The sequence below is a fragment of the Lepidochelys kempii genome, chromosome 6, assembly GCF_965140265.1.
Source record: "Lepidochelys kempii isolate rLepKem1 chromosome 6, rLepKem1.hap2, whole genome shotgun sequence".
In the NCBI taxonomy this organism is placed as follows: Eukaryota; Metazoa; Chordata; order Testudines; family Cheloniidae; genus Lepidochelys; species Lepidochelys kempii.
The window spans coordinates 53407809-53433455 of record NC_133261.1 but is presented as its reverse complement, the minus strand read 5'-3'; the positions used below and the strand labels follow the sequence as shown (position 1 = coordinate 53433455).

At 42.7% G+C, this 25647-nt stretch overlaps 1 protein-coding gene across 8 annotated transcripts in view; it reads right to left on the bottom strand.

The window, feature by feature from the left end:
• The window catches only part of LDLRAD3 (low density lipoprotein receptor class A domain containing 3), a 181922-nt gene that overhangs the window by 70507 nt on the left and 85768 nt on the right, over nucleotides 1-25647 (bottom strand). For 4 of the 8 annotated variants that reach the window (XM_073347991.1, XM_073347985.1, XM_073347986.1 and 1 more), the window contains one exon: nucleotides 25321-25455. In XM_073347991.1, the coding sequence (XP_073204092.1) occupies nucleotides 25321-25455 (135 nt within the window). Of the gene's footprint in view, nucleotides 1-22506; nucleotides 22571-25320; nucleotides 25456-25647 lie in introns of all 8 variants that reach the window. The other 4 variants (XM_073347987.1, XM_073347988.1, XM_073347989.1 and 1 more) reach the window with 2 other exon arrangements.

The following is a 25647-nucleotide window of genomic DNA, read 5'->3' as shown; positions in this document are numbered from 1 at the left end:
GATTAACTCTCCTAATCACAGCTACCATGAAGTAGGCAGGCACCCTCCCTGTTTCTTTAAAACAGTCACAGAGGGGTTAAATGACTTGCCCAAAGCCACAGTGGAAGTTATTATCAAAGCCTGGAATCCTTGTCCCCCAATCCTATGCCTTAGTGCGTATGCTGATATAATTCCCTCAGACACAACTCTTCCAGAAAGCTATCCAGAGGGAACACAAGAATTACTATGGAAAGGGTTGTTTGCTGAAATCAACATCATTTTTACATCTGAGCTCTTGGGCTTCTTAGCTAGCCTTCAGGACTTCTATGAACAGGCTGTTCTGTCCCATTTACTCTTATTGTTTGAGCTATAGAACTTGGGAAAACAACTCGAGATGAAACATCTCAGGTGACTACATATTTAAGAGGGAAGGGAGCAAAATTGAATGAAATACTGGATTTTAAAATGTGTTTAGTTACAATACGCTAAAAGTGAGCCAAGTGCAATAGCTACAATAGCATGTTGCACTACCTTGAGCTAGACTCTGATGGATGGAGAAAGAACCAGATATGCCCACTAGCTATGCCTGCTCTTCTCACAATGTCTACTGGTCAATTGATAGTGCGCACTCTAGCCACACAGAACAGCAAAAGGGGATCGGGGGAGGGACCCTAATTTTCAAGGAATCGCATTGTCCCTCAGTTCAAACAAACCTGGGAACTGGGGAAAAGCTCTCCACTGTAAATTAATTCATTTAGTACAATATCTATAAGTGGTTCAAAGATAAGAGGCCCATCTTTGAAAGGTATGAATGCGTAGATGCTCAACCAAGGAAGTGTGATGGGGGATGCCTCCTTTAGGTCTAAGGGAAAGGATGTCCAAGAAGCAACTAAAAACCAAATGAGACCATGGTGTTTACAACATGGCTTACTGCTGCGCTTCTCTTTAACACAGACTAATAGGCCCTGCGTGTCTCAATGGTTCATACATTCATAGATACTGAGGTCAGAAGGGACCATTATGATCATCTAGTCTGACCTGCACAACGCAGGCCACAGAATCTCACCCAACCACTCCTGCAATATCCGTGCTCTGTGTTATAAAGTGGAATATTTCATGGCATATGTAGTGGAATATCTTATGCCAAAGTCTGAGAATAGAAGGGAAAATCAGCCACAAAGAAGTCTTTGGTTTTGCCATTAGTTTTCTATTTTAAGGTATTTCATATGAAAAGAGACATGTTGGCACTCTCTCTCTCTCTGGCAAAGTTAATTTATACTAAAACAAAGAACCTATCAGTCTTAATTATATTTTTGATGAATTACAAACTAATCATATACATCTACAGTTCATCTTGAACCTAGTTGAGCTGCGTGGCAGGACGTTTAGTCCCCATAAACTACACTTTATTATTAAACATATGGGAAGCTGCTGTCTACTCTAGTTATATTTAGATTACACTTCAAGGTGCCATTATCTTTGAGTTGGGCAGTCTTGTCATGCATAGTTTAGGGAGTCAGTGTCACACAGTCCATGGGATATAGACCATTTGGAATTACTTGGGAAAAGGGGACATCAAATTTGTAGTAGGAAGGGATTGGGACATGTAGCTAGCCCTCTGCTAAAAACAGGGAGCATGGCCTGCTATCCCCGGGTAGGGAAAGTTGTGCTCTCTCATCTGCCCCCATCCCCAGTGCAGCTCCCTCGTTTGTTTATGCATACTTTAAGGGTTGCATCAAAGGATATATGGCAAAGGCACCTGAACTGAAACAGCAGCCCTTCCCCTCACCACCGTCACCAAAAAACATGCAAAACTGCTGCAGTGAAGGGTGACCCAAAAATGTCACCTTCTAGAGCTTTCAAAGCTTGTGTGTCCACTAATGCAAAAGTGTATCTGTGCGTGTCACAGAAAGATATTCTTCACACACACCCATCAGAACTATTTAAGACTTGAATCAATGCGAAGAACCAAGAATATTTTCTCTAATGAAAGAGAGAAAGGAGAGAACTGAGTGGCTTCAAATTTACCAATCCAGGCAACCTCTGCTCGCTGCACACTTGGGTAGTTAAAATATTCTCTCAGTTCACTCGAGGCCTCCATCATTCAGCAAATGAAGACCACCTAATAAGTGCCAGCTACTTCAAGGCACTCTTGTTGAGGGGCAAATGAAAGGTTTTCACTGAATAGGTTAGTGACAGGGAGGAACTTCTGCTCTGTTTAAAAACTACCAATGAATGAATGGGAGACTGAGCGGATGAATGAGCAAGTGAATAAATTAATACACTTTGACATTGGAAATCAGTGGATGTGAGTTTTAATGAGTAATATATGCAGAAAAAAGGGAAACTCCAATGGATTTAGAACATTTTGGCCAAACAAAATATTTTCTTTAAAAATAATCTCAGCACCTCCTGCTGTCTCTTTATACTTAGTGTTAATAAGGTTGGGCTCACCATTTCAATGTGCTTATTCTAGTAATAATGATAACCTTAAAAAATTATTGGTAGACTCTTTTTCAAGTGTTACTGTATCCACATGAAGCAAAGAATGCAGGGAACTGAGGCGAGGACAGAAGAAAAGGAAATATCACCACTCATGGGGGTGGGGAGGAACGTGACCTGGACCACATTCCCAGCACTAGGACAGAACTCCTCCCCTCCAACCTGAGGCAAGCGTAGCCTCCGTGGCTTCCTGCAGATTTATAATGGTAGGGATATACATAAAGCAACATAAAAAATCCACCACCACTACTCACAAATCCTCACTGTGTTCCCTCAGTCCCTACCACAGGAATCACCCATGTTCTTCTGCAGGCAGAGCTTCTCTGTACCCCCAGCAGTTGCTTCTTACTGAGCAGGGTAAGGAGAATAAAGCAACTGCTTTTACAGTTTGTCTTCCCAGGCAAGCTTGTTACCACCTCACCTCACAATGCGACACTCCAGATCTCAACAATACGAAATCAGTCTAAAATGATATTCAGGAGGTTTTCCTGCCTCCAACAAGCAAGGCTTATGGGAATACTGCACAAAAACTGGGGCAGGTGGGAAACCCTGAGTGCAAGCCCAAAAGACAATGTGTAGGTGATATGGAAGCCAGGTAACATCTGGCATTTTCATGGCCAAGCATGGCCACTTGTATCTTTTTTTTTTTTTTCCCCCTGAGAGCAAACACTTAAAAAAAAACAAAAACAAAAAAAACCCCCAGCATCTTTTATAAGCAAATCAAGATACTCAATAGAATGCATTTTTTTTTTTTGTGATGACTCTCGGCTTGAAACTGTTCCCCTGCATGTGACAGCTCTGCAAATGGAAACTGGGAGGCAGCAGCATAAACATCAGGGGCAAAGGACACACCTGAAGCTGCACTTTACTTTCCTATACAGACGGGCTCACAAAATTGATGTTAGCTAAATCTGTGCTTGAAACAGGACTGAGTCAAGTCAGTAAGCAAACACACTTTAAGCACATTACAAGCAGTGATAAAACGTGATTTAAAGCCATGACAAATGCACCAAAAAAGCGTCTTTGGAAAAAATGTTACACCCCCTTCCCCGCCCCGCCCCCACCCAATCTGTTCCCTGAACATCTGCCTAATTCCTGGGAACTAAGATGCAGGTTTAACTTCCTGAAATCTTTCAGATGGGTTTGAAAGTGCTGAGGGAAATAAATGCCTTGAGCGGCTTTCACAGCCTCCACAGGTAACACAAGCCTCTCATACACAGTGTCCAGCCACAAGATGGAGTTCTTCCAATTCCAACAAGGAACGGTCACATACAGGCAAAGAAGTTATTGTATCAAATCATCTCTCAATGTGGCCAGCATTCATAATTAAGTTAAATCCATGCACCCAAGCCCCACTGATATAAATGTTGGTAACCACGGGCTGCCTGCTTCCTCAAGTTTGTTGAACTTGCTTCCAGAGTTTTTTGTGGGGCAGGACAGGACCGGAACCTAAAGACCACATAGAATCATAGAATATCAGGGATGGAAGGGACCTCAGGAGGTCATCTAGTCCAACCCCCTGCTCAAAGCAGGACCAATCCCCAATTTTTGCCCCAGATCCCTAAATGGCCTTCTTAAGGATTGAACTCACAACCCTGGATTTAGCAGGCCAATGCTCAAACCACTGAGCATGCTGCAAGCATCAGTTTAATCACTGAAAACGCACAAACATTGGAGTAGACTCTGTGAGAGAGGGTTAGAGTTTAGGAATTACAAGAACCAGTAACAACAGAAAGTTTCATAAATTCAACGTGGGCCAGCAGACAGGGCACTGGAACAGGAATCAGGAGACCTTGCTCAGTCACTGACCTGATGCATGACCTAAAGTAAGTGACATCTCTGTGCCCCAGCGTCTCCATCCCTGAATGGAAAAGTGATTGAAGATCTAGGGGTGAAGAGTGGTAGTTTACAATGAATAGCGTTATTAAATTAAAACATATTCAACTTAAACGTCTCCCTGGAATCTTGTGAAACGAAGCAAAAAAGCACTGTGCTAGTACAGAGGTGATGAGAAGCAGAGGAGGGAAACTGAATAGTCCAGGCTTCGCTATCTTGAATGAGTCGCATACAAAATAGTAGAAGCAAATACAGTGTTTCAAAACCCTCTGTTGCAATAATCTAATGTTACTAGTGACACAAGGAGGGATCGTCTTCAAAAACACACTCGTTTTCCCTTGATAGCGTCCCCGGAAAATTAACCATTGTCAAGATACATTTGGCACTACTGCCACCGTCTTTTTAGAGCAATTAGGACCTTCCTACAAGGGCAAGTAATTCAGTCAGCTTTAATAAAACCTCTGGACAGTGACTGGCTCAGGCAACCCGCATAAAAACACAATGTAGGGGTGGTTTAATGGTGCAGAATAAGGATGGAGTTTTTATTTAATGTAGGGCACAAATTAAATGGACATGGTAGATACATAGTATTGTTACAGAAACAGAGAAAGCACACTGGAGACTGGTGCAGTGAAATGTGCTCTTTAATCTCTGCATCAATCTTTGCCCACAAGTGATCAGATAAACCCACTCTCGTTCAGGCTGGGGGAGATCGGTGGGGTCAGACTTAGGGAATTCCGATCCGCACACAGAACAGAAGGGAGATGTACGTAAAGACTTGCTCTAACATACTTGACGTAAATGGCCAGTACTACAGAACTCTAAGAAGCACAGACTCCACGGAGGAAAGGAAATATTTAAATCAGTCCAAAGCTGTATAAATTTTAGAGGAAAATGAGATGTCAGAATATGGAAACTTATTAATAACATCTCTTAGAAGGTAGAATAATCTCCCAAAGGATTTAGTGGAATCCCCATTACCTGAGGCACTGACATTTAGCTTGGGCAAAGCACTAGAGAATAGTATCCTATGGGGAATGATGCTGAATTGACAGGAAATGGACTAGAGATTTCACAAGTCATTCCCAGCCCTAATTTTTATGATTCTGTATATCCTCAGGAATTAAAACATGAAAAACTGAGTGGCTGCTACTTAAACAAGCCTCCTTCAAAACAGGACATCAAAGCTTAAAAAAAAAAATCTTTACATGTCTTCTGTTTGCATTGTATAACGTTTAGAAACCTTGCATCCAGTTTGCATTAATTCTTCAATCTGCAGCCCTGAATTTTCTGTCTTGTTTTTACTTTTTGAAAAACACAGGCACTTCTGAAAATCCTACCCTAAATGATTTAGGGACACAAGTCATAGAACAGACGTCCCACAGATATTTAATAGGTCCTTTCGAAGTCCCACCAGTAGTAACTTCATTTGTACCCCTAGATCCATGCAGAGAAGGGACACGCTATGCAGATCTCCCACAGCCCTATACAGAAGGGAGGTTCAGTTGTTTGTGGCACCACTTCCTATCCCTCTAGATGCTTCTTTGTAGAGTCTGGGTGGAGGGGATGAAAATTCGGAATGACAGAGGACAAATGACAAAGCTGGAGGGCAAGAATGCACGCGGTCTTCCCTCCAGTCCCTTGGTAATTCCCTAGGACAAGACAAGACATCTTAGGGGTATAGTTCCAGAGGCATCTGGAGACCGTGGCAGCTCTCTCTCCGGTGGAGCTGTGCAGCTAGGGAACTGGAAAAGGGGAAATCACCAGGGGCTAGGGCTGGTACCGAGACACAGCCCCACCAGTTTAGGGGAAAGACTTTGCAACTTTTACTCAGATTTTCCAGAACTAGATCGCTATGCCAGTACCTGTTCAAACTTCCACTGCCAGCAGATGTTTTAATTCAGTAACTCCTTTCAAGGCCCTCTTCTCCCCTATCTTTGTTTGGTTCTGGTGTCATACAGGAAGACACTGCTGCCAAAGCACAACCCTAATGTCAAAAGCATCAGGAAGCTATTCCCACCAAGTTAACCACATATACAGAATCACCAGCAATGCTGGAATCACCCATGACACATATAGTAAATCAAGATAGTAAAACATACGGTGCACAGATCATGCAGTAAAGTATGCAGAGAGGAAACTCCTGCTGAGACAGGTTTAGCACGGCTGGGTCAGAGAGAGATTCTTAGGCTCACCTGATCAGGATTTGCAAGCAGCAGCTTTAAGGTCTTGAAATTTGAGTCTCTGCTGAGAGGAGATAAAGGATACACACACAGCCCAATTCTAGCCAATGGCTATGAGTTCAGATAATTGGGCATGACTTCTAGTGTCCAGCCACCAGGTGGCATTCAGACAAGAGTCGAGAGACCATGGCCGCTAACAGGAAGTTGTATGGGGTGATTTGATTTGAGTGTTCTCCACATCTGTTATTTGGGGAAAAATAAATAGATTCTGCCACATGCATTTTTTTTTTAACCCAGACCACTTACCCCCTTAGTGATGCTACTTAAGTGTAGGAGTAATGATGTATGAGTAGGAGAGCCCTAGTTTAGCTGCATACAGAACAAACTCTGGAAGTGGCTGCTTTGAGCACTGTGCATATAGAGGGCCTGTTTTAGTATTTCCAGGAAAGAGAAAAAATAGGTGAAGAGAGCATAAAACAGGAACTAGGAAAGAAAATGAAATAAGATAGGAAACAGTCAATGAAGGTATGAGGAAAAGACACACCATGGCTTATTATAAGAAAAAAGAAGTGGAGTGAAACTAGGAATGAAAAAGTAACAAAAGTAAGCGAGGCAAGCCTTCGACTCAGTTTTCCTTCTATTAATTTTTTAAATATGCAGAAGCCAAAAACTTTATAAATTAATCACGCTGTTTCTCCTACATGCTGGGAAGGAAAAAAGGCAGAGATTATTGTGTCTATTTTTCATTACTTGGGAGGTGCATGCTCAGATACTTCAGTGATAATGGGAGAACCTAAACAGATAGATAGACTTGTCAGTTGATTTATTTAGACATGCAGTTTTTGAGCTATTTCGCTGACTCAACAGTTGTTGAAGTACTAATCCGTGAATACGTAATGAACATGCAGCAGGGAAATTTATCAAACAATATATTCAAAGTATCCTGGGACTGTTTTCCTTCATTATTTACCCCTTACAATATCCCCTTCTCCCCAAAATATACAGTAACCTTAAACGTCTTATGCAGTTTCCACAGCATGCATCCGATGAAGTGAGCTGTAGCTCACGAAAGCTTATGCTCAAATAAATTGGTTAGTCTCTAAGGTGCCACAAGTACTCCTTTTCTTTTTAGTAAACTTTCCGTGAAGGAGGAACATTGTCAGGGCACTGGTAGAAAAGTAACAAATAGGGCAAAAGTCTTCCTTGGTTTTCTCTGGGAAATTAATTACTATAAATGCACAGGATTTTCCATGTTGCTTGGTTTCCTTTGTTAGGCTACATTACCCCTCACAACAGCTTGCAAAGGCATCGTGCTGCGTTCTTGCTCCACCGCAGATGCTGGCGAGAACACTTCAGTGTGTTTTCTCAAGCATCTCTACCCAAAGAATTCCCTTATTTAAAGAATCTTGAATTATATCCAGTTTGGCTGGGAAACTTCTCTGGATATTTTCATGTAATTACCAAACACAGCTAAAGATCAATCTCACAGTGTCACTGTCTAATCATCTCCTGTCTAGAATTCATAAGCTGACACCAGGAGTAAGGAAAGACTGAAAGAGGGGAAGCTTCCAACACTGTCTTGTGCAGGTGTTACATCAGTCAGTTATTTCGCTTGATGAGTTCTATGCAATGGGCAAGAAGCTGGACTTGAAAGCATAGGCCTAGAGGATACTGCAGTTATCCACCAGAAAGCAGACTGTCTTCTAGTTGGTACAGGTCAAAGGACACAATATCGTGACCCTTCTACTGTGCGATAGCAGTAAAATGGGCTGTCTGGGTTACAAGTAGGGGACCCTTTCAAAATAAAGAGAATGTTTGGCTTGAGCCCCCACCTAGAACCTTAATTTATATACACATTCTAACTACTTGAACATAAAGCTCATGTCCTCTTTTATAGTGTTCCTTTCCCCACTCATCAGGCAGACACAAGAGACCTTGGAAATACAACTCTATTTGGAAAAAGACAAATATCAAGTACTAAAATGAAATTAAGAAAAAACAAAAAACCCATATGCAAGGTATAGCAGAACCCAGAGTCTGTTACTCACTGGCTGGCTTGCTGGAAACTCAAAATTCTTGCTTCAAGCAAAAAACTTTACCTATAGCTCCAAATCCAGCCTAATTCTGTAGTGGTCAGATTGGTGCAGGGTCTCCCTATCAGCTTGCACAGTCTGCTATAAACTGCTCTGGTCCACTGCAGTTAGCTCTGGTCCTTCAGTCCAATCCACCAACTCTGCTCCAGACTGAATCAGCTCCAATGGGATGTCGGAATCAACTTCCAATGGAGTTGGACACTCTGGATTGGAATTTAATAAACCTTCTTATGGACAACAGAAATTCCCAATAATGCCACTTCACGAGACTATCCTGGAGTGAGTGAAAAATAAGCAAATTAAAATTGCCTACAGGCGAGTCTCTGCAGTTCTCTCTCTTCACCTACAGGGAGCCCTGTATCTTTTTCCTGCAGCACCCCTAGTTCTGGGGCTTCTAGCATTACTGGTGCCCTATACATTACACTGGCTCCCCATTCAATTCCAGGTACAGCCCTCTATCTCTGAAGCCCTTTAGCTTCAGCCAATGCATTTATTTCAGAAATAGTCTGGCCCTCTATGACAGTTAACGGGGACACAAACACTAGCAGCCTTAAGTGGTCAAATTCTCATGGGCTCAGAGTGGGGTTCTCTAGAGAAAACGGACAGCTCTAGACCTCTCCATCGTAACAGGTCAGGATGAGCCTAGGAGTGAAACTGCAAGCTACTCCAACAGGTTTTCCCACAACATGTGTTTCAGGAAGGCCTGGCACTGGTCTCCTGGACAACCTCTAAAAAGAGGCTGATGTTAACCAGTTACTCAGCATCTATAAGGTTCAAGGAAACAACAATCTATGAATAAAGTTGAACAATCTGGTATAAACAAGTTTGATTCTCTATAGGTTCAGCAGAGCTCAGTGCATTCATAGACTCACAGACTCACTAACATCTGCCAAAGGCACAATCTCAAATCCCTTAGTATATGTCCGCCTTTTTTAGAAACGTGTTGTGTTCATTGAGATATAGTGCTGATGGCACTGCCATAAGCTGGGGACAACATGGGCAGCGACTGTTCAAACTTCTCCTCCAGAGCTCATTTCTGAACTACATCCTCCTCTTCTAATCCAGACCTAGGCCCGACACAGATCTGTAGGTGCATGTCAATGCAATATGCAAAATTAATAATGGCAAGGAACACTTTATTTTCCAATATGATTGTAAAGCAATTTGAAATCCTCCCAATACCCTAGAAGTATGTAGTTTAATATGAGTGGCAGAAACAGGTGTAGAACCCAGGAGGTCCTAGACTTTTTTATGCTCAGTGCTCTAGACTACGTTGCTATCATATGCTGCTATTCCAATTCTTGGCCCATTTTGAGCAAATACACTCCAAACAACAGTAGGGCCACTGCATAATGAGGACTTCCACACATACTGCCTCACACCTACCCAGCCCTTCCCCAAGCAGAAAAATACAATACATACATTGTGACCTCAGTCTTGTTTGACCACAGATCTCTTGAGACAAAAAGCACTACTTCTTTAAGCCACCTACAGTCCTCCCTCTTTGCTCTCCAGGTTTTACTGTTTAGAGACTCCAAATAAATGGAAAATTAATTATTTAGTTTCTAATTCCCATTTCATGTTGATGTTTATTTAATTGCAAGCCATATAACTGCTTTATGTTTTTAACATCCCTCATAAATATGTATTTTGTTTTTTAAATACAATTCTTTATATCAAATTAGCATAGACTCCCTGGTAACGTGACATGGGAGTATGAGTTGCCTTTGCAAGCCAGGGAACACCACACAGATCCAAGGACTCAGAGCTCCTTAACCATTATGTTCAGTAGCCTTTGGGAAAGTCTAGTGTGCTGCTTCTCTGTGTGTGTGAGAGAGAAAGAGGTCCCAAATGCATAGCAGGAGCAGCCCAAATTAAATGGAAGAGGCAAAGAGAGCTAAGATTTGATGAGCCCCATCTTTGACAGATTTATAGCTTTGTTGTAAATACTTGAATGGGGATGAACCTTGGCAGAACTTAAGTCTGGGATCAAACTTGTTGTTGTTGTTGTTAATAATTTGTTTGGTTATCGAGTTACATCTGCTAGTTTTAGATGAGGCTGTATGAAATACCTTTCCCTGGCACTTCAATTAGTAACTGGCTCTGGTTTTAGAATCACCCCTGCAGTGATGTATGCTCCTCAGAACAGAAAACATTGGTATAGTAACTTAAGAATGACCTGCATGTAAAAAGACAAATCCCAAAATCCTATTTGCGTCGGCTGAAGAAAGCTAAACATTACTGCTAACCTGACTCAAAGGAGAATTCAGAAGGTGCAGGGGGAGTGAAGAGGTAATTCACCATTTAAAGACTGGTCAACATACATTTTGCGTACTGGTATAACTATCTTGGGTTAGGAGAGAGAGGTTTTGTTTGTTTTTAACCAAAATACTTACACCAATACATCCTGCCACTTCCTGCATGTAGTCAAATCAGTATAGCTCATTTCCCCCCATTCCCTTATGGGAATAAGCTCTGCTGACACAAGGAAACTTTATAACAGTAGAACTGCATCCATACCAGGGAGCCATAGCACTTTAACTCTACCAATGCAGTTAAAGCAGCACAACTCCACTACTCTAAGGGCCTGTCTACACAGAAGCTGCATCAGCTTTAATTTAAATCAGTTTAGTTAAACTGGTGCAAGCTGTGGACCATATATTAATTTAAAATTGGTTCTATCAACTCAACTTGTGCCTGTAAATTTACAGACACAAGTTAAATTGATAAGCCAGCTTTAGAAATTTCCCCACATGTGCATTTAATTAAAATCTGTATCAAATCACAACTTTAATTGAACCAGGACAACGTTGAGTTTAAACCAGGAGTAAACTCCTTCCCCAGCTTCCACTTTTTGGATCCCTATCAGCAGACTAAATTTGACAGGATTCTTGACAGCTGTACTGCTGCCCACTGGGTTCTGATTATCAGTAGTAAAATCAAGTGCGTAAAATTTCACTCTGCTGCTGTTTGATGAAAATATGAACAGCAGCAAAAGAAATGGAGCTCTCTGTCTGGACTGAGCAAGACACCAAATTGATTCATACATGGCTCACTTTTGAAGCATTATCTTAGTAATCATAAGAGAAGTACTTTTTTTTTTTTTTTTAAACGGAGCCTTGAAAATGATGGCTGAGCTACCCCCCATGGACACACTCCTCTTGCCAACAGCAAGTGGATTTTTGAAGCACTGATGATGAAGACTTGCAGAAAAGCAACCACAATTTATTTATATGCAAACACTGTGCTCTCATAAATCTACAGGGATCATCTGGATCAAGATGCTCTGTTCTGCCTTCTGGAATCAACTCTGTTCTACAGCAAATCAAAATTAACCTTATTTGTGCCTTCAATAGCTGGACTCATTCCAATATAATATAAAGACTGAGGCATGCGCTTACTGCTCTCCTGCAGGAGTCATTTTCACAATCAAATTATAACGATCCCCAAGAAAAGTTACTGCAGTTTAATGAGCCATGACTCTCATACATTTCAAACACCTTCACACTGTTGAAGATCCTGAAAGGGCACCTCATAGGGATCATTTTATCTAGGACAGTGCAAGAGAGAACTTAATGAATCATGAGGATGATGGGAAAAATTCTTTTATTTTAAACCATAGGAAGACAAGCCTTTGACATCTGACCACCTGGTTCTGGAAACTGGAATTACATATAGGAAATACTATATTCATGTAATCATATCTTCAAACTGTAATTATGTATAAGTGTCACTAAAGAGATGCAGTTAAAATACCTAGAAAAAAATTGTTCGAATTTATATTTTACTTCTGCCTGATAAGAAATATACCATTTACAATCTGAATCCCCAGCTCCCATGATTACCCATTAATCTAAAGGAGAAGTATCAATACCTAATTGGGTACGGGGTTACTATTTCCTGTCCTTAAGCCAGTTACAAAAATAGTACCATTATTTCAGCCCTGACTGCAAAATCGATCACTGCACCTGAGAAAAAGTTCCATAATGCACTAATGCAAATCATTTTCAACATTGCATAGATTAAAAGCCATTGACAATATTTCATTTTCAGTATATTTAGTGCTGGGAAAAGGCCTGAACTAACAGCCTGAGGAATTAAATCGGTCTACAGAACAAGTCCAGCAGGGACAGCAGCAATGGAACCTTCCCACCCCCAGAGGAATTCAACGGTACTTCATTTACCCTTGTTCTCTCAGCTAAAACTGCTGGCAAAGATTGCAGCTATTTTTGTGATGTCTCCTCCTGAACAAACAAAAAAACCACCCTCCTGTCGAAGTGTGGGGGAGAGAAGTACCTGCTTGCTAGCACACTCTCTCTCTAAATAAATAAATACACAGAGAGAGAGAGAGAGAGATAAACCATTACTAAGTACTATAATACACTAACTACAAAAGCTAAGAAGGCACAGTGGAGGCAAAAAAAACCCTCAACTCAGACAACTAGCTCAGTCTCCATCTCAAACCAGGGAGGTTAAGAAGGAACTGAGGACAATTAGTCAGTGCTATATAGCAGAGGTGGCCAAACTGCGACCCTCTATGGTTAAAGTTAGGCTCTCAGAGTCCACCCACCCCCTCCACCTACCAGATGGGTGTGTGTGTGTGTGGGGGGGGGGAGGTTTGAGGCTTCTGCCCTGGGGTGGGGCTGGTGGGGCTAGGGGCTTCTGCCCAGCAGGGAGGGGGGCTTGGAGCTTCAGCACAAGGAGGTGCCTGCGAGGGCTTGGCAATTCTGCCCCACAGGAGACACCTGCCAGCGTTTCAGGCCCACGCCCCAGCAGGCACCTCCTCCAGGGCAGAAGCCCCTAGTCCCACCAGCCCCACCCCAGGGTTAAAGCCCCAAGTCCCAGCAGGCACCTCCTCCGAGGCTGAAATCCTGAGTCCCAGCAGGCGTTCCCGGCTCTCAAACTTCTGAAGATTATCCTATGTGGCTTGGAGGGTCAGTGAGTTTGGACACCCCTGCTATACAGCAACGGCATACAGCATGAGGTGGAGTAACACACATGCACAGGCCGAACGGATGCTGCTATGAAAAATCTTCAAATGAAGACGCAGGAGACACAAGCGCACCTAGAGTGGGGCACCCACAGGGACACTACTCTAAGAACCGATTTTACACTAAATGAGCCATCATCCAATGTAAACTGCTTTCAGTTTCCACTCACCAGAACTCGATTTAAACAGGTGAGCTTGGTGAAAATGCTGTATATCCCATAAGTAAGCTCCTTCGTTTTCAGTTTAAACCGATTTTTACCCAAAAATCTCCGGGTTTTACAAAAAGTATTATTCATTTTTTTCCAATTTTCACCCTACTTTTGTATCATTCAAATATATAAAAAAAATTTAATTTATTTCATTAGGAAAATACAATACATTGCATCAGATTTATGTATAATAATTAAGGCTATGATTTTGTCATGGATATTTTTAGTAAAAGTCAGGGACAGGCAATAAACAAAAAGTCACGGAAGCAGGGTCCTGCCCCTGACTTTTACTAAAAACATCCCTGACAAAATGGGGAGAGGAGGATCCAGCACCCCCACACCCCCACTGGGTAGGAGCTGCATGGACCCCATTGCCCAGTGGCTGGGAGACATTCCCCCCCAACCCAACCCTGCAGGACTAGAGCTGGAGGGTCCCCCCCGACCCTGTGGAGCTGGGAGCAGCGGGGAGCCCGCCAGCAGCGGAGTCTGGGGAGCTGTGCAGGGTCCCCCGGCCACTGAGCAGCTCTGGGGTCCCTCTGCTGCCACCATCTGGGAGCTGTGTGGGGAGCCAGCTGCTCATGGCAGCAGGGGAGCTGTAGGGAGGCCCCTGCCAGCGGCTGAGTAGCTCCAGGGTCCCTCTGCCACCAGCAGCTGGGAGCTGTGTCGCTGTAGGGGGGGAGCCCCTGCCAGCAGCAGCAGCCGGGCAGCTCAGGGGTCGCTACCGACGGCCAGTCAGTTGCGGGGTTCCCGTTGCCCACGGGAGGGGCCCTCACAGCCCACAGAGGCTGGGCTGCTGCAGATTCCCGAACGTCATGGAGGTCGCTGGAAGTCACAGCCGTAATCACCGTCACATAATCTTAGCCTTAATTTTGATAATACATTAGCCTGTGTGTATATGCAAAGCCGCTAGTTGAAGTACAGTTATGTATTAGTTTAGAAGATACACACAATAAAACAAACAGGCACACACACAAGCTCTGAAGTGTGTGTGTGTATCTGAATGTACTGATGAAGCTCACACCTACCTGTGACAGGTTGGGTCACAGAAACTCCCTCAAGACTGCCACTAGATGTGCTGGGACACCACTGAGAACCACCCTGACAGAGAAGGCTTCCCTCCACTCCTGTCTTGCTGAGCTAGTCCGCTACAGCACAGATGAAGACGTTGGGCCACACCCCCACTACAGTTGACAGAAACTAAGAATCACTTAGCCCAGGAGCTTCTCAGTTAACAGGGACTTTCCCAGCACCCAGTATTCAGTCATTCTGAGAGCCTAAATCCCAAATAAATCCATTTTACTCTGTATAAAGCTTATACAGGGTTAACTCATAAATTGTCCACCCTCTATGACACTGATAGAGAGATATGCACAGCTGTTTGCTCCCCCAGGTATTAGTCACTAACTCCGGGTTCAATAATATGCAGAAGTGATTTTATTAAGTATAAAAAGTAGAATTTAAGGGATTCCAAGTAATAACAGACGGAACAAAGAAGTTACCAAGCAAAATGAAACAAAACACACAAGTCTAAGCCTAATACATTAAAAAATTGCATCCAAGTAAGTCTCACCCTTAGAGACATTCCAATAAGCTTCTTTCACAGACTGGACTCCTTCCTAGTTTGGGTCCAGCAATCACTTCACACCCCCGTAGTTATTGTCCTTTGTTCCAGTTTCTTTCTGGCATCTCTTGGGGGTGGAGAGGCCATCTCTTAGCCAGCTGAAGAAAAAATGGAGGGGTTTCCAGGGCCTTTTATAGTCTCTCTCTTGCGGGTGGAAACCCCTTTGTTCTCCTATGCAAAATCACAGCAACAAGACGGAGTTTGTAGCCACCTGGGCAAGTCACATGTCCATGAATGATTCAGCTTTTTGCAGGCCTACACCATTGTTTACATATTAGTTTGAACGTTCCCAGGAAAGCTCAGATGTGGACTGGCATCTCCCAAAGTCCACTGTCAGTTAAGTGTTTCTTGATTGGGCACTTACTGAGAATAATCCTTTCTCAAGAAGCTGATCTGAGGCTACTTAGAATCAAACACATTGAGATACAAGTACATAGCCAATATTCATAACTTCAAATACAAAAATGATACACACAGACAGACAGCATGTCACAGACACCTCACTTGACCTCCCCTGCAGAAGACATGGTGCAACCATAGGACCCTGGTTGCAACAATGATCTATATGGTCACCGTTCATGTCACATCTGATGAAGTGGGTTCTAGCCCACAAAAGCTTATGCCCAAATAAATCTATTAGTCTCTCAGCTGCCACAAGGACTCCTCATTGTTTTTGCTGATACAAGACTAACACAGCTGCCACTCTGAAACACGTCAATAACGTCACCTACCATGTACACATTTAATGCTGTTAGCAGAGAACAGTTTAAAGATCTGACACCCCTAAAATGGAAAGATAACGAAAACCTGTACCAGAATACATTTCAGAACACAAGGAAGTATTTGGAAGTTTAAAAAAAAAAAAAAACAGGAGAAAAGGATGAAGTTGAGTGTTTGCACTGCAAATGGTGGGGTTCCATTATTAAATGTTAATATTCATAGGCTAATAGTTCTAAGTCTACAACAGTAAACTGCTTATTCAAATGAAAAGTTTTATTTGGGGAATAGAGATGCATTGTTTTCTTAAACTCAGAGGTGGCAGAGTGTTTTGAGTTCTGTTTTAGTTCTGCAGCAAACCACATTAACAGAACTCAAAGCATTATTCTGCTGAATTACTTTCCTCCCCATCTTTCCGTCCACCAAAATAAACCCTGACATTTACTCAGAAAAATTATTAATTTTTTGCCTGGATTTTGTTGCTGTGGTAACAAACATCAATAAATTCCCAGGAAAAATTAAATAAAAACTGAAAACCAAGGACCCTACCCATAAACCCCCTTACTGAGACCTTTATGTCTATTTTGAACCTCTGATGCCCTCAGATAGCCACTTGACTACTGATATATCCCAGATAAAAGGCATCACACCAGGCTCAGGCTAACATTCTATCAGAATGTTAAAGGTCACAGCAGACACCGGGTGGGTTAACTGACAAAGGCAAAAGGATTATTCAGTGCGTGCATGCTTGTTCTTATGGTAACAAAATAATCTCACATCTTTGGACGGTGCGGGAACTGCAAGGCATAGCAGCACATAGAGACACTCTGATGTGATTCCAAACAGATACCCCTTCATGTAATTACAAAACAGAGCTTTTCTCAGGCCAACACTCACAAGTTACCTCTCTTCTGATCGAGTAAGACTGGATAATTGATAATAAAGAACCTGCAATTATCTGATGTCCAAACCAAGTGGCTAAATAATCAGTTTTAGAAACCATGGACTAGCTCTGGGGTGCAGCCAGGGGGCCTGCACTGTGTCAAAATAATAAATTCACAGATGAACTCATCACAGGAATCATCTGAAATGCCTTCTAGTGCTGCCTTGTACAGCATATCTTATCTTGTTAGCTCCTGCGCAAAGGAATTTGCTTTTTACCCCCATAAGAATCCCCTCAAATAAGTCAATTTGTGGGGAGTAAGAGAATGAAATTACCCAGAAAATTATTCACAGCGGACATAACTTTGAGAAAGCAATTTTCCTGCACCAGCTGTTATAAGCAAGAGTTTTGAAACTACTAAACATGTACGAGTGCAGCCTTTATTTAATTAAGCATTCAGTAACATTTTATTTGTATCTGTTCTTAAGTTTCTGATTTTTATTTAGTCTGCCTTTGACTATTAAGTTCCAGATGTAGGTTGCATTTAGACTAATCCAACAAACAGTAATTGCAAGTTAAGTTTCAGTTTACAGCCTATGTAAATAATGAGTCAAAGACAGACTCAATAAAAGGAAATGTACACAGCTAGAAGCAGCCAGATTCAGGCTGCAAGGCTTTGGAAAGACTAAGCGATACTACAGAATTGGGAATTTGAGAAGGTTTTCCATTTGCCACGTGTGGAGGATCAGTTACAGGCTTGACATGGGGCGGGATGTGCTGGGAGCTATTTGCCTTTAATAAATTAAATATTAGGGTATTTCATTGCAAATCAAGGTATGTCTGCTCCATTTGGCAGACAGCTTTGGCATCCACTCTGAGCTTGAGCCTGATCCTGCAAAGTCTCACAGCTGGACCTAGAGCTTACTACAGTGAGCCACTCAGGTCAGCAGGAATATTTATGGTATCGAGTGTCTCAGGATTGATCTCTGTGCTTGTGACAGTGTAAAAACTGAAGGGGAAAGAAATATTTGGGGAACCTGTGGGGATTTCCCCCTGAATTTCCTTTCCTGGAATCCTGCAAAATCCCCCCACTGCCCGGGATGACTTATTCCCTGGCTCCAAGACATTTCTGAAGAATAAGTTAACCTTTGGGATGCACCCACATTTCCCTAAGGGATGGCAAGCAAGGCCCCACAAATCCTGTGGCACCTAGTTATACAGTGGTCATTATACATTTCCTTGTATTACCGAGCCTGAACTCAGTCTATTTCACACAGCTCCAAAATGTTCAGTTTTCAGCGTGCTGCAGATTTTTGTATCGACAGTGCACAACCACAGGGTGGGAAGATTTCACTAGGGATTTTGGCAGTTGGGTCAGATTTCAATTTTTGGCACTCAGTAGGCTTTTGGCAGTGGGAAGCAGATACATCTCACCCTCATTAGTAAAGAGTCAGTTGATATGCTTCCAAATATTTATTTCACAAAATGAAGTGTTTAAGATCCCAAATGAAATACTCTGGAAATAGAGAAGCTTAAGCACGTACCTATCGATATGTGGCCATGATGGGATTATGTGCCCAAATAAATTTCGAGCATAAACGTATGATTCTGTTATGTCCCATCTTTGACAGGTTGTGTCATCTATTGGATAGAACAAGGATCCCTGATTATTATTGCAGCTTTGCTGCTAACCTACTACAAATTTGGGTAAGTCACTGGAGCCCTTTTCATCTTAAACAGCTAGAAAATTTGTTTACGAACAGCAGTGCTTTCACTGCAAACTAGATGTTGAATCTGAGCAGAACCTTGCTCGATAAGTAGCAACTTGTATCACCAACAAATGTATGATGCAAGTAGAATGACCTGAATATATGGTAGTAGGCTCTCTGAACCAACAATTAATGAGACTTTCAGACCACCCAGCCTGTAATTGAGCAACAGTGCTATCATTAAACTAATAAGAGCATGGCTAGTGTTGTGGGGATATTACCAGCACTATACGCTGCTAAAGCATCATTCAGAGTTGGTTCAGGCTTGCAGGAAGAGATAAGAGCAGCATAAAAGCAAAAATGAATTTGTGTTAGCCGAAGGGGTTAAAGGGAATAAGAAAGGCTTTTAAACATATCAAGGGGAAAGGGAGGTCCAGGGAGGAGGACAAAATTGATTCAGAAAGGGCCAAGATACCAGAAAGAAAAACACACAAACATTCGAGCAGTTACAAAGAAAGGAAGAACATGTGAAAATAATAGTTGAAGAAGGGAATAATTGCATAATTTGAACATGCAGATCTAGAGCCTGACTAGCCTGCCTGGCCTGCCTGCTCTGCGGGAAGAGTCTTTTTTAAGCAGAAAATCTCCTGCAAGGCAGGTAGAATGTTAAGGCTCCAGGAGTGTCCACCCAACAGATGTTATAAATGGTGGTGACCATTTATTAGTTTGATATATGGGATAGATCTTAGAGTAACAGGAGAAAATTAAGAAAAGGAAACTTTAGGCATAATATCCAAGAAAATTTCCTGACAGTGACATATTTTTGGCAGTGGGATAGATGGAGTTCCAGTGATTGGAATTGTTAAAACTAGACTGAAACAAACTACCAGAATAATATCCTATAAAGAGCAATTCTGTATTAGCTGTAGAGAGTTTGACTGGATGCTCATTCTAATTCCATCTACGATTCAGACACATCAGGACTAATACTTCACTCCAGAACAAGAGCAACCTCTAGTAACCTGGTCACAGATTCACCCAGCCTACTACAGTACTGAAATATACAGAGATGCCATAGAGAGAAGCATTAATAGGTGGAGATTAAAGGAACAGCTCTAAAGATTACCATGGCAGCTACAAGATCTGCAAATAATTACTGTCATGAATGAGTACAAAATCATTTGACTTGCTTTTAAACCAAAATGTTTTAGATATTTTAAACTGCTGCTTCATCCAAGATTTGAAAGCCTTATAAATGTGCAGCATTCATTTACAGAGGGGGAAAAACACTTGCCTACAGAAAGACAAATTAACCATTGTCCTGTTTCTACAATGGAATCTAGGGGTTTCTCTCTCCCTTCCCTTCCCTCCCCTTCCCCTCACACACATCCACCCACCATCAAGGTGAAAATTAAAATTTGGCAACCCCACACCTTTAGGTTCACTTCAAACTGCATACAAAGACCTAACAAAGTTGTTACTTACCAGTGATGGTTCATTTTGAAGTCCTCTATGCCAGTACTGGAGCAACAAGGTGTTCACAAAGGGATTGGTTACATTTCACTGACAGGACAATCCCACAGTGAAAGGGCCTTTACTCCATCACGGAGAAGAGTATTCGACAGTTCAATGTTCGACAGTCAAATTTTTTCAGCAATGACAGGACTTTGAAGTTCATAAGGGGAGGAGTTAAGTTAAGGAAAGTGTCAGGACAGCCAAAGAGCAGGCAGAAAGGAAGGTAACATGATAATTCATACTTCTATAGCACATTGTAAAATGCTTTGCGGTGTACTGAGACAAACAGCCATTAAGTCTCACAACATCCCTATGAAGTATAGGCTGATCCCTACTCCTGACTGCCACAAATTGTGGTCTTGAGCAATTCACTCAAGTTCTTTGTGCCTCAGTTTCCCAATCTGTTAAATGGGATAATACAGGAGTGGGTAAACTTTTTGGCCAGAGGGCCACATCTGGGTACGGAAATTGTATGGCGGGTCATGAATGCTCACAAAATCGAGGATTGGAGTGCAGGACGGGGTGAGGGCTCCAGCTGGGGGTGTGGGCTCTGGGGTGCAGGAGGGTGCTCCAGGCTGAGACCAAAGGGTTCGGAGGGCGGGAGGAGGATCAGGTATGGGGCAGGGGCCATGGTTCCTGGCAAATGGGAGCTGCAGGGGTGGCGCTTGGGGCAGGGCAGCGTGCGGAGCCCCCTGCCTGCCCCTAAGGGTAGGAGCCAGGTGAGTTGGGGGGGAGAACGTATGCTGTTGCTTACAGGAGCCGCGCAGATCAGGGCAAGCCCCCGACCCCCGGTTGGAGCGCCGAAGCAGGGCAAGCCCCAGACCCCACTCCCCTGCGGGAGCTTGAGGGCCAGATTAAAAATGTCTGGAAGGTTGGATGCGGACCCGGGCCATAGTTTGCCCACCCCTGGGATGATACCTACCTGCTGGGGTGGGACCTAGAGTTGTTATGAGGCTTAATTAGGTTTACTAATCTCAACGACATGCTCAGATGGGAAGCAGTACACAAGGACAATCTCATGCACAGTACTACAGACACCACCTTCAGTGTATAATAATAAGTACAGTACATTCAATATTATGACAAGGTTACTGGGGGAAAATTTCTACAGTATATTTTTGTAGCACAATTCCACAATACACATCATGCTAATCGGATCTCCCGTACAATGAAAGGACTGCCTTAGAAATGAAAGATGGTTATTCCCCTTATACAGACTACCAGGGAAAATAAGACTCTGATTCATGATTCAAAATGACTCATGAGAATTGCTCACCAGGAGACATGTGTGTAGAGAAAACCTGAGCATGTTGGACACTCCTGGTTAAGTCTAAATCTTCCATGCACGAATACTGCAGCCAGGGCAAACTTTAGTAGTTTACAACCTTAACATTTCAAAAAATAGTCTGATTTTTTGTCTATCATGTATTCATTTAAAGGAAGTACATATGGCTGCATAAAGGTATAACCGTGGCCAATGGGAGCTGCAGGAGCAGTGCTTGTGGATGGGGCAGCGCGCAGAGCTGCCTGGCCACGCCTCTGCGTAGGAGCCGTAGGGGGGGGACATGCCGCTGCTTCTGGGAGATGCATACATAAAAGGTACATAAAAAGGGTATATCATTGTGTGCAACAAAACTCATGTGTAGGGTGAAATGTGCAGAGGGCCAGCAGGAGTCTCCATTTAAGTCTCCCTTAAATCCTAAAAAAAAAAAAAGAAGTTTAACTGGGACTATGCATAAGCTTTATGTTGGCCCTTTGCAGAATGAAGAATTTCACCCCTGGGGCTTGTCTTCGCTACAGGTTTCTTCCCCCCCCCCACACAAGGTAGTTGTTTGTAATTTAAATCAAGGTACTTCACAAGTTCATAAAGGCTAGTGTGGACACTCCATGCGCCATTGATCCTGGCTACAGATATCTGTTCTTTACTTTCAGAGCAAATGTGCAGAGAGTGCCCAAACTAGCTTTTACAAATGTTCTGAGTACTTTAAATAATTAATTTATATTAATTTAATCTAGTCTAGTGTAATTTAAAGTCTAGTGTAAACATAAGAGTGAATTTGGAGACAAAAAGAAAAGGAGTACTTGTGGCACCTTAGAGACTAACAAATTTATTTGAGCATAAGCTTTTGTGAGCTACAGCTCACTTCATCGGATGCATTCAGTGGAAAATTTATAGATTTATAAACAGTGGGGAGGGGAGATTTATATACATAGAGAACATGAATCAATGGGTGTTACCATACACACTATAACAAGACTGATCACTTACGGTTAGCTATTACCAGCAGGAGAGCGGTGGGGGGGAGGAGCGGGGGGACGATGACGGGAAACATCTTTTGTAGTGATAATCAAGGTGGGCCATTTCCAGCAGTTGACAAGAACGTTTGAGGAACAGTGGGGGGTGGAGGGGGAGAATAAACATGGGGAAATAGTTTTACTTTGTGTAATGACCTATCCACTCCCAGTTTCTATTCAAGACTAAGTTAACTGTATCCAGTTTGCAAATTAATTCCAATTCAGCAGTCTCTCGTTGGAGTCTGTTTTTGACGTTTTTTTGTTGAAGAATTGCAACTTTTAGGTCTGTAATCGAGTGACCAGAGAGATTGAAGTGTTCTCCAACTGGTTTTTGAATGTTATAATTCTTGACATCTGATTTGTGTCCATTTATTCTTTTAGGTAGAGACTGTCCAGTTTGACCAATGTACATGGCAGAGGGGCATTGCTGGCACATATCACATTGGTATATGTGCAGGTGAACGAGCCTCTGATAGTGTGGCTGATGTGATTAGGCCCTATGATGGTGTCCCCTGAATAGATATGTGGACACAGTTGGCAACGGGCTTTGTTGCAAGGATAGGTTCCTGGGTTAGTGGTTCTGTTGTGTGGTGTGTGGTTGCTGGTGAGTATTTGCTTCAGGTTGGGGGACTGCCTGTAAGCATGCAGACTAACACAGCTGCTACTCTGAAACCAACTTGGAGACAGTGACTCTTCATTTATGTTCTCGTAGAATACTTAGCCCATTACACACTTTATACCTTCACATCTGTGACAGGCAGGTAAGCAAGCATTGTGTCATTTACAGATGCAGAAATAGAGCTACACTGATTTGTCCAATGCCCCAGAAGTCTGTCAGAGTCCAGATTTGAATACAGGAATTCCTTACTCCCAGTTCTGTGCTCTGATTCCATTGCTCTTTGGAATTGTGAAAGCACCTAATTGTTTTGTAGTGCATTACATTATTCCTATTGCTATTCTGGTCACAGTGAAATCACAGTGTAGAGTGAGAGTATGATTTCTCTCTATGGGGGCTCAGTTTTGTACAGAATAAGACAGAATGACTTTGTTTAACCCTCCCCTTAATCTGACTTTTCCAGAGGAGCAAAGATAAAGACAAAGTAACATCCTCATGAAATATGGCTCTTTTCTTCTCCTGGGTCCAACCCCTCACTTCCAAAAGCAGATTGTCATGACAACACACACAACCTGGAGACAATCCAGCCAATAAATCTGCAGAGGAAGCAGCCATCCCAAGTGTGGAAAGAATGCTGCTGCTTTAAACCTCCAAAGGCACAATAACCCCCACACAAATTAACCTTATTAGTCCGCTGTAGGCCTGCCAGAGTGCTGGTAAATATTTTCAAACCTGCAGGAGCCCCGATGCCCTCCCCGCCCCACAGGGTGGAAGCCCCGAGACCCCCACCCTGCAACTGAAGCCCAAAGCCCCAAATGAGGGGGACTGGGGGGAGGAAGGGGACGCACATGGGGGACTCTGGGAAATAATCTCTGAAAATTTAAGCCCCGCCTATGGTGAAAAATAACACTCCCCTTGGCACACTAACAGCTGTATTATCACAGAAGCAGCACACAAGTGACTATGCCTCAAGTCTTTTCTCCTTCCGTCCCCAAGAGGAGAATTAGACCACAATGTTTCACTAGTCCAGCAGGAAGATTCAACACCCGCCTCTCTCAGGTTTCTCTCTGATCACAGGTGTGTTTGCAGGTTGCCCGCTCACTGAACCCTCTCTGTGCCACGAGTGTCAATGGGACCCTTTTTATGCTCAAATCTTAAACAAAAGGAAAGAGTTTTTCGTAGGTAAAGAAGGAAAGGGAGATAGGAAGAAACATGCTTTAAAAAAAAGTTTGGTGATATTGTTACAATAGTGCTTTTTCCTTACACTGGCATTCCTGTGCACAGATGGGAAGGAGGCACAAAGCTGCGTCCTAGGTCATACTGAGTTATTCTGTGTGGTGGGAACAGAATGCAGGACTTCCAGTTACAAGTCCCCCATTTTGGACACTGATATGCCCATATGATCACAGTTTATTGAGCCTATAATGCTAAAACAAGTGGCAAACTACTGAACAAATAATAAAAAAACAACACTCCCAGAACACACTGTCTCATTACCTTCCTATAATATTTCAGCTGAGTCATGAACAGCAGGAGCAGCAGACCAGAGTTAGATTTTCCCTTCTAACTTCCACCCTCTCCATTTTCAGCTAGCTATAATTTTTGAAACTTTTACTTTTTTTAGCCTGAAATTTTTCAGGCTTGGTCTCTCCACCTGAAGGTGAATTGTTTTTCCCTTGAAAGTCTGAGCAAAAAAGGTTCAGCCTTCTTAAGAGTGAGAAAAAAAACATGTCCTACCATGAAAAGTGTCTTGCAAAATGGAATGTGATCGTGCAATGAGAGTCTCTAGTGTTATGTGTAGACAGGTTTACCCATCCGTGAAATGGGAAGAATGCTCAGAGGTTCTCTTATCTCTCTTTAGGCCCAATCCAGCTCCCACTGTAGAAAGACTCCTCCTGACTTCAATGTGAATTGGATCAGGCCTTGTAAGCTCGGATATCCTCCAACGAAAGGTGCTATTGGAGGCTTTTGAAAGCTCAGATAATGAACTACACACAAACTGGAGAGTTGCAACAAACAAACATTGCCATAAGATTATTTGCATGGGGAAGACAGAGCTGTTATTTGCAACACTGGCTGAGCCAGGAGTGTCATATTTTCTTCTAAATCTGGTCCTCAGTAGTTAGGCTTTGCTTAACCCTTCAGAGTGCAATCAAAAAATCCTGTGCCTACCTTGAGGGCTTTCACAGCTTTCTTCATCACTGTTGTCCTGGCAGTTATTTTGACTGTCGCATACAAAGCTTTTATCGATGCAAAGGCCGTTCTTACAGTGGAATCGGGCAGTAGAGCACAGCAAGGGATTTGCTGCTGTGAAAACAAAAGTGTGATCTTTCATTAGTAACTAGTTCTCACCCAGACAGAGAACTACTCCCTAAGGGCTCCTACAAAGATGGGTCACAACTCAACATTTGGTCTGTTTGCTGAGCCTGTGGGAGTAACATGACAGTCAAGTAAACTGAGTACTTCTAAATGATGGGAGTTGGAAGTTTCAATTCATGT